General features: G+C 41.0%; 1 protein-coding gene across 2 annotated transcripts; it reads right to left on the reverse strand.

Moving 5' to 3' along the window:
- Positions 1-100: 100 nt before the first annotated feature.
- Positions 101-7,360, reverse strand: zfyve21 (zinc finger, FYVE domain containing 21). 2 transcript variants are annotated; one of them, XM_084438241.1, is made up of 8 exons: positions 7,194-7,360; positions 5,509-5,559; positions 5,194-5,362; positions 2,821-2,896; positions 2,510-2,601; positions 2,055-2,108; positions 1,332-1,462; positions 101-1,207 (listed from the first exon to the last, which is right to left on the reverse strand). In XM_084438241.1, exons 1-8 carry the CDS (start codon positions 7,317-7,319, stop codon positions 1,172-1,174), a joined length of 735 nt encoding a protein of 244 aa, XP_084294367.1. In that variant the 5' UTR covers positions 7,320-7,360; the 3' UTR covers positions 101-1,171. The 2 variants fall into 2 exon arrangements, with proteins under 2 accessions (XP_084294367.1, XP_084294368.1); XM_084438242.1 differs by lacking the exon at positions 2,055-2,108.
- Between the last annotated feature and the right edge of the window lie 3,994 nt (positions 7,361-11,354).

The raw sequence follows: 11,354 nt of genomic DNA on the forward strand, positions 1-11,354 counted from the left end.
ACATAATACATGGTTACAAACACTTGCTTTTATTCTGTTAATAGAATCAAAGAGTTAATCTTCAAACAGATACAAAAAATAGGTACAATATGACTGGTAACTGTAAAACGGGAGACCATAAAGTGCAGAGGTAATACTTGCCGATTATGCGAAAATGTCATTGCTGTCAACATACACGGGTGAACATTGATACATGTGGTGGGGAACTACGTGTATTCATCACACATGAACACATTGAAACAGACTTGTCCATCTCTTCACAATTGTGGAGCAGTAATTAACACAAAATTTAGACATCACTTTATGAATTGGAGACGTATATGGACATTGGACATATGATAGCGTTGAAAATAATCACCGTATAGAGTGAAATAACCTTTATTTGGCATGTAATGACACGAGTGGGGTATGTGACGAATAAACGTTGACTAAAAGCTGGCAAGCCAATCAAATGTTACATTAGCCTTCATTTAGTACCCTTAAATTCAGGGGTAGTTTGAGAGTTGTGGTTGTGCAATTCATTTATAAAAAGTACTGAAGACCACCCGACATGAAAACAAAATCATCTCGTGTAGGAAAAAAAACAATATACTGTATACAAATGCTACAAAAAAAACTATAGTAATACTCCAGCATTAAAAAGTACATACGCAGCGTTTTGTGTTAAAATAGGAATATTTAACAAAATAGTTTATACAAAAATTCAATACATGGGGCTACACTTAAAGCATTTATTAAAGTGAGTATGTGTGTGTACATATTTCACTAGAATCAGTGAATAACCTGTGGATCCCCTTAGACTTCGTGGTCTAAGGGCTTGTCTGTCTTGTCTGTGTAGCAGAAAGCTAAGTATAACAGTATGTAAAGACACTTCACTTGAACCATGTGTCTCAGATCAAGCTTGGAGGGTCATTTGTCACTTGAATGGTCGGTCATGAAGGAATACTGGCCATTATAGTTCAAGTGCAGCGTGACCAACCATAACGGCAATGTATTTTAGGCAGTAGGGGGGGATCACGTGAGACTGAAGGAGAGAAAGGACTTGGATAGGAAGGACTTGGGTAGGAGGGACTTGGGTAGGAGGGACTTGGGTAGGAGGGACTTGGGTCGGTGCCGTCCCTCCTGATAGGTGGGATCTTTCTCTCTTGCTGACTTTCGGTTCTTCACCATGTCACTGGTCCCGAGCCTCATACAACAGCTTGGCAGCCTGACAGGAGACCGTGAGGACAGAAACATCATTAAGATTGTGTATAGTCTGAGTGCATGTCATTATCAACAATGTGACCTAACAATATTATGGACATTACGCCCACACCAGTGATATGTTGTACCTTGTGCATAGCAGCCAGCCACAGGGAGGCAGTCTTCTTGTCGTCGGCTGCTTCCATGCGTAGCTGCTGGGGGTCCTGGGAGCCCATGGGTTTGTAGTGGAGCAGCATGCCACTGGCCCTGGACGTCCCCCCTGGGAAAACACACGCAGTTAGAATTGGGACAGGCAAACTAACAGGACCAAAACTTGTTAAACTTACTGTACTGTGCCATAGCTTGCTATTAACTTTAACCTTATTTTCATCAGGGTCCAAAATGGAAGTAACTTGACAGCGAAAAATAAATGCTTATAGAATTACATCATGATTAACACTGCACAACCACAAAAAATCATTACATGCAAGGGTCACAATGTCATGTACTACAAATGCAAGAAATGTCCTGAACAAACCGAAATACAACAAGAATAATGAAATGATTGGTGCCATTGGGATGAGTCACAGGCAAAATAAGGCTCCATTTGGGAAAAGTCTAACTTTAGTTGCACAATCGTACACACTCGCAAGAAAGATTGGGACAACGCATGTGAGTGCTTTTAAGGAGATGGCCTTTGATCCACTGAACAGCTCTAGTACTATCTAGTGCATGTACTGTACAAAGGCACCCTCATTAAAACAGCAACACAAGACAGACAACAACACTGGAAATAAATTAACTGAATGTGGGAAGGAATGAGGGAGGGAAAGAGAGAGAGAAAGAGAGAGACTCAGATTAACACCGCTAACCTTCAGAGATATACTGACTGTCCAGCAGACTGGTGTAAGTGTGAATGTCATTCTCTATGCCCACAGTGGAAGAGAGAGAGAGAGAGTGTTAATATTGAAAACAGAGGAAATAGCCAAATCTACATTTATAATTTTGTTAGCTTCATTAGGGGGTTTAAAATCAGTACAACCACACACACTAGGGGGCAGTATCTTTCCAAGATGAGATCATATACTTTTAGTCATTCGCAGAAGCAATACACTAGTCCCTCCACCCAAAGAGAGCGCAAAGTAGTGTGAAATGTGTTTTACATGCCACATCGGTAGACTTCACCTTTTTTAGATATTATGTCGAAATTGCACTCAAAATAGGGCTGTGAGTCTCTACAGTCTGCGCTGCAGTGGTGTCATATTTCCCCTTTATGAAGAGAGATCAAGCCACATCGACTTGGTGCACATCTCCTCCAGAGCCTCACCTCCTGGGGTAGTTCCCTCTGTCAGCACCCGCATACTGGAGATCCGAGACAGTTCCACCTCAAAATTGCCTTCCCCATCCAGGAAGAGATACCTGAGTAGAGTGAGAGACAAAGAAAGATTTATAGTAAAAAGAAGGACAAAGGGAGTTTGAGGGACACAACAAAATTCTGAGAGAACATCCTCAAGTTGGAGAAACGACATCTGCTAAGGTCATTTTCTTTCAGCAGTAACCAAAGGAATGTCCGCTCAATGCATTTTCCCCTCTGTGCTTTTGGAGAAGTTCAGATGAACGTTCAGATTCTTACAGTACCTGTGGTTGTTGGACAGACGACACACCATGGTCTCAGACTTCTCTGACGCACCCATGGTGACCATAAAAGTACCACCTGGGCATGACAGAACACAGGTAGAACCCTCTTAACACATTTCCATTGCCGCCGATTTACTGGACCCTGGCTATGCTGACAGATATTGGTAATGTTGCCACAATCCCTTTAGTCCAGGGGCCAATACTGATATTTTCACAAATTGGTACCATCGAAGGTGACTAAACAATTTTGGTATTTTTGTCTTCCTACATGTCTCTACTTTATATTTTGGTATGATAACAACCATGCCCATCTAGTAGCTTAATGATAGTAATCAATAAACAAACACACCACCACATAAAATGACAACAAAGATACTGTGTATCTTTTTTTTTAAATTTTACTTCTGGACAATATTTTTGGAAACCAATGGTCTTACAAACGTTGTGTTTTTATCTTTCATTTACATACACATACATTGGTATATGGTTACACAGTTAACCCTTTGGTGCACAAGCTATGCAAACCACCTAATGTACATGTAGTCCAGGGGCCAATCCAGATTTTGGTCCAAACATTAAACCTAATACCCACCGACCCAAAAACTCACCTACACCCACTAACATCTAGGTTTTGTCTTTACTGAGAAAGGATACACTGGGCACTCAATCCTGTGTCTGCCGACTCTGCAATAGGCACAGGTATTTATCAGCTCCAGCTCCGATCGGCATCAATGTAAAATAAACACACTGGGCTGGAACCGCGGAGTCCACCCAAATTAGCAACTTTTGCCTCCTGCTACCTGCTACTAGATTGTAGTTGAGTATTTGCTCGATTTAATCATGGGTGGATTTGTGGAGCTGTCGACAAGTTATATGTTTCACTTTCGTGTTCTGACAAGTTTAGGTTTCAATTTTGTGTTCTAACGTACAGTAGACTACATCCATAACTCTTGAAAATCACATCCAATTCAGTTAAAAAAAAAAAAAAATCTATTTTGTACCATGATAAACTAGAGGCTGAATCAATCAAAAACTCAAAATGGCTTAAAAAAGTTTTTGGCCAACGCAAAGTCCAGAATAACAAGCCACTGCTCGCTCCAACTCTCGCCTTACCAACGCGCTTGTGATGTCAAACGTGACGCACCAGAAAATCACTTTCAAACAAACACTTCTGAAACCAGATAGATACCAGCCTCTTTATGTTCTTTTTGATCTGATAATCACCTGTTGTGACCTTAATCGCTTCATTCCTTTGGGTTTAAGAATGTCTCATGACATTTTTTATGTATGAGCAAATATTAGGTATGAGAAACTGCAGTTGTTTTGTTCTCTACATTATAACTTATCTAATGATCATAAGTAACCAAAAACTCAACTTTTTAGTTCTAGGAATCGTTCCATGAACTAAACGTACTACTTTAGTATAGCAGTTAGAAACGTTTTGTGGACCAGCCCCATGATTCAGAGCTGCTCCAAAATTGAATGGGTTCTAAGTTGGATGATGCTACACCCCTACATTGAGTGTCATTAAAACCGGTCTGGTATTTTTTTTTACAAAATCCTGCTAGCGGACGAACGTACGGACTGATGTACAAACACACGCCCCTAAAAACATGACCTCTCTCTCTGCACCGCTGTTGCTGGGGCAGAGGTAATAAAAGTAACCTGAAGACACAATGACAGTGTGTGAGAGAGTGAAAAATCCCCCATGTTCTGTATGTAGCAAACAGTTTGAATGTGAAGATATGTTGTTGGTGAAATTGTAAACTTCTTAAAATTGTGTTCTGGCAAGTTAAGTTTTTGTGTGGTGTGTATGATAAGCGTGATGTGGCCGCCATGTTGTTAATTGATGGATTGCCATATCTACATGTTCATGCATAGAGAGATATTCACTGTTTTTAAGACCATTGGTTCCCAGAAATATTGTCCAGAAATCAAAATAAATGATATATACAGGAATCAGGATTTTGTCTTTTTATATGGGGGCAGGTTTGTTTAGAGTGATTACTATCATTAAGCTACTAGATCGGCAGGGTTATCAGACCAAAATATAAACTAGAGACATGTAGGAAGACAAAAATGCTAATATTCTTTGGTCACCTTAGGTGGTACCAAAATCTGGATTGGCCCCTGGACTACTTTGGTCCAACATGCTCCAAGCATTTAACTGCCTGCCATCACATGCCCTGGAGCCCACCATGCTGCTAATGGATTTGTCATTAAGAGCTCCGGTTGAGTGATTCTGGGAATCAACAGGACCTAGTAGCGCCACAGGCCTTGCCCCGCGAACAGCCAGTCTGCGCACACACACCTGCAAACATCAGCAGGTCTGTGCTTGAATTAAATTATTCGTTCCTCTCAGGTCAAACCCACCTCCCACGAGCACTTTCAGCTGTTTGTCATAGAACTCTGTCTCCTTCTGGGAGACCAGGCCGCATTCCCCGCACTGCCGCACCGGGTCCACAAAGCACATACGCGGCAGCGCCACCTTCTTACTGCAGCACTTGTCGCAGAAGCAGCGGCCACACCGCCTACAGTGGTGCTGCCCGTCCGCGGCACAGGGGGAGGAAACACAGGGAATGAACAGCGATTTAAGAACAACACAAAAATCACATTCACCTGAGGTTTCATTCTACTCCCATAATGTTTGCTGCCTTCTGCATGAAATGGGAACACAGTGAAGCCTACCTTCCGTGTAATGAAGTCGAATTTTGCATCACACTGCATACATCTTGGGCACTGCAAGAGGAACAGATCATTACACAAGAGTTGGCTCACTCAAGCTCAAAAAAGTGCTCGGATAGGACAACAGGCTCACGAGTCACGTGAAACAAAATCAGACCACGGGAAGACCTGCGCATACACCCTCAGATCTAGTTTTCCTCAGACCTAGCTTTCATGTATCGAGAAAGCTGACATTGTTTTTGAACATAATTACATGCCAGGCAGAAACAGAGCTATTTATGTAGATAACTCAGAACACACAGGGGTGGTGATGAGACAGTTGGGTGTGTGACAAATAAGACGGTATACCATAAAACCGTGAAGCGCGGTATAAAATGTCCACGGTATTAGAACCGTGACATTCCCTGTGTTTACGGTATTATGTTTACGGTATTACACAATAATGCGCTGCTGAAACTTCACATTTCAAGTTGCTTGCAACAGTTAATTTTGTAATTTAATATAAGCTTGCTATTAATAAACTGAGCTTAATTACAATAGTGTGTATTTTCCATCATGTGTTGCACTGTTGTTCCTTCAAAGTAAAATACTTGTTTTTGTATGTGTGTTGGGGAGGTGAAATGCCGTATACCGTGAAATACCGTAAACCGTACCGTGTAACTAGATACCGTACCGTAATGCAAAAATCCATACCGTCTCATCCTTAGTTGCAAGATCATTATTATAAGCCCATTCCAATTCACCACTCTTACAATAATATCCATCCTAATTGACCACACCCATAGAACAGAATAGAATAGAAAGTTGATTTGCCATGTGTAACAAGTACGGGTACAGGTACATTGGAATTCTTGTCGCTTGTCCTACAGTATACTGTTGGATCAGTGCTAACCAGTCCCTCGTTCCAGTCCTAGGTACTCAGCTAGACATTTAAAAGTTCCCAAACTGGCAATTTCTTTATTAATATGAATTAATATTATCCGTCATCTATCAGTATCCTTATCTATCCCATCCAATCATGGATTACATGAGAGAGTTTCGCTCATAGAAATAGTTAGGTAGCTAACGTTAGCAAAACAAAAACCCTGGATATGAGCTGTTTTTCCCGTCCTTAGGTTTAGGATAACTTTAGGACAGGAAATGCGCACATCCTCGTTGACACTATCATAACAAAGGATGCCCCTACTGTGTCGCGGGCTTCCATGCAGTGGTTAAAACAGTCGTCTAACTTATATTAGGCAGTAGTAGCTAGCTGCAGTGCTGGCTCACTTGACTGGCTAGCTTAGGCTAGCTAGCTAAACGTTAGTTTGCGGGATGGATGACAGGCTTATCAGCTTGGCAGCTAGCTAACACGACTAGCTCACGCATGCTACTTGTAACGTAAACGTTAGCTAGCGAAAATACTAACAAACAGTGAATGTACCTACAGCTGCATACAACTGCTGTAGTCCCCGATCCCGTACAACATATTAAGCTAGCTAGGATAGCTAGCTAGTCTTTAGCTATAAAGCTACGTTCCATCAACAATGCCATATGTCTGCAGCAAGCTAAGCTAGCTAGTTTGACAGCAAGTGTAGTCATCTGCAAGACAACAGAGACGATGTATGCAACGCCTCGCCCAGTCCGCTGTCCGAGCGGCTCTTTCTCTCTCCGTGTGATTTCGCTGACCTCTTGATCTGAACACTCACCTCTTTATCGGGAACCCATTGCGGTTCGTCTAACGAAAATGGACTGGTGAATGCTCCATTCTCCGGGACCATTCGAAGTCCGCTGGGGCTTCGAACTAATTTCTTGCCATCCGGCACTGAAGACATTTTTCCAGCACACACACCAACAACACACGAGTCCTTCTTCCTTCTCCTCGTCCATAAAACTACACAGCACGGCCAACAGATTGACTGACAAAGCTTTGGACCAATGGAATTGCGATGACTAAGTCATGTGACGGACGGTTGGTTGGTTTCCTGACCCCACCTATCATTGGAACCATTAGCAAAGCAACGAAGTCACATTATGCATTCATGACATTTTGGAAAAATAGCCTATACACAAACTCTAGACGCTTAAAGTCGCACTGAAACCGGACGTTTGAGATCATCTAACTTCCATAGTTTGACGTATTTCCGACGCAAACAAGCTATGAGGGTGGGACATATGTTTAGAGGAATTTGATTGGAACATTGACAAGTGGACGGGTTTTAAGAACTTTAGACAGATTCGATTAGCCTCGCGTCACTAGTCTTTCCTCGGGGAGGAGAGCCTGGCATCTATTTACTTCACTGCCTTAAGCCCGCCCCATCATCCGGCTCGAGCCTGTAGAGCCCGCCTCCAACATCCGCTTGCTTTATTTTTCCTTAACCGGTAGTTCTCCTCCATGGATGTATTAGTTCTCCTCGCATCTTCTTTTACAATTTTCGTCGGTGTTATGCCTGGTGATGCCATCGCGAATGTTATCTACTCGAAACTTCACCATGTGCAGCCTACAGTAAAAACATTACAACTGTTCCGTCTTCCGGTCCAGACTGGATGATTATGCGATGCGTCATCGCACTTCCGCTCTAGACCGGCGAAACAACACCGAACGAGAAAGGCCCCAGAATAGATTCGATTTGTCTGGGGCCTTTCTCGTGACCTACCGTTTTCTAGGAAGTAAGAAATTATATACCTTGATATAAGATTACCACAAAAGTAGAATTTTGTATTTTTTTTGGCATACATCGTTGAATAGGTGAACACTATGACCAATTATGTGAACCAAAATGGGACAGAATGCCTTTTTCATTTCAGTGCGACCGGTTTTGCATGGTAATACATAATGTGTTGATGCTCTTTGAGACGAGTATTCTATAAAAATAAACAATGTCGGTCCAAAGGTAGGTGAAAAAATAGTTTGTGCTAAATAAAGTAGGCTCTGTAGTCTAAAGAAGGGCATGTAGCCCGAAACGTCCCCTTGGTGTCATTAAAAATCCTGGGAGCATATTTTTGGTGAAGACTCTACTTTTCCAAATAAAGAGGGTTCCACATAACATCCAGAGGAGGGCGCTGAAAGACTGAGCCACGGTCATATTGTTCACAGTTGCGTCTTGGATGTCCTTCCTTGTACATCTTCGCATGGTTTCTTAATACATCCATGGTACCTGCTCTTCATCATTATCCTCATTAACACACGCACGCACACACACACACAGCAAAAAGACAGGAGCCAAGACATTAATTACATTTTATCCTTGCAATTTATTCATTTATTCTATACATTTCATTGGACACTTAATCACCATAGTTCAGGCAAATGGGATTCTGCCATACTGTAGCAAACAGACTATGGAAGGGACAGTGACCCAAAACCGTACTCTTGATGCCCGAACAAACCCACATGACCAGACCACCCCGAGAAGAAGGGAGAAAGTGCACTTTCAGAATAATAGTCTTGGACGTACAGTAGAAAAACCGAGTACAGACTACACTTTATACTATATACACCAACAGTGATGTCATATAGATGTTTCAGCAGCCCTGTGGGATCAGAGGGCAGCGCATCACAACCTCTGATCTCTACTGTGTGCACTAGCTATCACTGCTAACAGAATGACTGCATGTAAGCATATTCAGATTTATTTCATTGTGATCCATCATGTACTATAGTCAATCAAAACACATTGAAACAAATATAATATTCAATAAACCAAACTTCACTGACCAAGCAGGTAGTTGAGATGGTTATCACAATCAATGAGGGATGTTTAAAATAATAATAATAATAGGGCATCTTCTCTAATTATGACATAGTGGATCATCCACACATTTAAAACAAAACATAGCTAATGACATTGGCCGGGTTTCCCGATAAAGAACCTTCTTAAGCAACCCTTTGTATGGGAGTTAAGAAGTACTTTGGAGTTAAGTGCTTCTTAACTCGTTCGGGAACCCGGCCAATAAGAGATAGTTCATTAACGGCAGACAAAAGTCAAAGGTTTACAGTGACCATCTTAATTCAGGCTGTGTTGGACACAGGGGTACCTGATCAAAAAAGAGAAAAACACACGAAACAGGTTGTTGATGATTGACAGACTGATCAACAGTCAAAGCCTTTTCATGGCGTTTTTTCATGGAGCATACACCTACAGTATTAGGTTTACATAATGTATCTCTCCTGACATCCACTTTATTCACTATTAACAATGTTTCAGTTGCATAATCTATTAGGGAAAAGTAATCAAATTCTTCAATAAAAATATACATAGAACGACATACAAGTAAAAAAAACATTTAAAAAAAAACTACAAAAAACAACCTTTTCCGACTACATACAATATCCTACAGAACATATTGCACACAGCACATACCCATACCACAATTTCAAAGCAATCATATTCCGTAAATGTAACGGTTTCTTTTAACTGTTGCCAAAGATGCATTCTGCATAGAAAAAGTTGAATTATTGCAATAGCCACTATACTTTTCTCAAGTAAGCAAATATAAACTGCAAGATTTAGTCCACAGACTTATTTCAAATGTTCTGTAACGATTTCCAGTGCAAATCCCTCACTTCTCCATGCTTAAAACGGCCTTAACGTTCACGACAGCTTGGATTCTTTCATCAATCCTCCCAGAAAGGGAAAGTGACTGGTGTTGTCCTGGTCCTAGCTTTCTCATTTCAAAAGTAACAAACACCCTTCTAACACAAGTGTACACCATCACACTAAGTCCACATAATATCAATAGCCATCTAAACCAATGTCCCAAGGCCTAGGTTAGTGTGGTCAGGACCATCACCAGCTAACATGTTGATACACACTGGGTTGAGCGGTACAGTTTATCTCAGGTCATTTGTTCCGAGCATGTCTCCAAGTTTGTAAATGTATGTAATGCACCTTCCAGAGGATGCTGCTGTACAAACACCACAAGCATGGTCTTAATCTGATAATCTCATATCAAGTCTTACATTAGATCAATTTAAGAATGGGGCATACAAACAAAACTACCCGGAAATATGTACTATATTAAATTACAGTATTTCAATTTATATTAATATGTCAATGTAATGTTGCAAGATGCACATTTTGGCAAGTGGTGTCAAAGAAATAAATGAAGGTAAAATTGATAAACTCGAGGTTTGAACAATATTTCACTTCTCATTACTGGACAAAGCATTTGATTGTAACAGGCTTATGTTACGTAGGTCTAGTGCAGTCAGTGTACTACCAAAACTAGCCTCTCTGGCTAAACTCTGACAATCCTGAGAGAATGAAACTTCATGTGCCAATACAACGATCCTGCTTCATCTGAGCGCTCTGTCAGCTTGCAGTAACAAAATGTAACCACAAAGAGAGCAAACTAGGCCTTTCAAGGCCTCTAATGCCAAGCCAAGATAAAACATACAAAAAAATCTTCCCCTAGAGCAGCGCAAGAAGAAAGAATCATAATCTACAACCCCAAAATGTAAACATACACCTTCATACAACAACAAATAGCTTTTCAATAAACAGGTTATCATTTGGACGCAAAGGGAGTAACGGGAGATTGTAGTCTTATTAGACATCCTCCTAACCCTACTGTACTGCGGTGCCCACATATTTCATTCAAGTGATAGCTGAACTATTTCCTTAGATCTATGGACATGGGAAGCCTAAAAGAGCAACCACACACACACAATGTATGAAGGCTCTCTCTATGCGCACTAAACCAGGATATGTAAGCACAGTGACATACAGTACATACTGTACAAAGACACATTTACACTCAAACCGAACATATACTGCATGTTCATTATATCTCCTGTTCCACAATACGTTTGATTAAAAAAACATACTGTAGAGCTTTTTAAAAAAAAAAAAAAAAAAAAAAAAAAA

Source organism: Borostomias antarcticus, assembly GCF_949987555.1.
Source record: "Borostomias antarcticus genome assembly, chromosome: 5".
NCBI lineage: Eukaryota > Metazoa > Chordata > Actinopteri > Stomiiformes > Stomiidae > Borostomias > Borostomias antarcticus.

Excerpts from the sequence above, each read along its gene's own strand:
- zfyve21 (XM_084438241.1), bottom strand. The coding sequence starts at position 7,319 with ATGTCTTCAGTGCCGGATGGCAAGAAATTAGTTCGAAGCCCCAGCGGA. Across the intron at positions 2,602-2,820 it reads CGTCTGTCCAACAACCACAG|GTATCTCTTCCTGGATGGGG; the intron begins GTACTGTAAGAA and ends CACTCTACTCAG. Across the intron at positions 1,463-2,054 it reads CAGTCAGTATATCTCTGAAG|GGGGGACGTCCAGGGCCAGT; the intron begins GTTAGCGGTGTT and ends GTGTTTTCCCAG.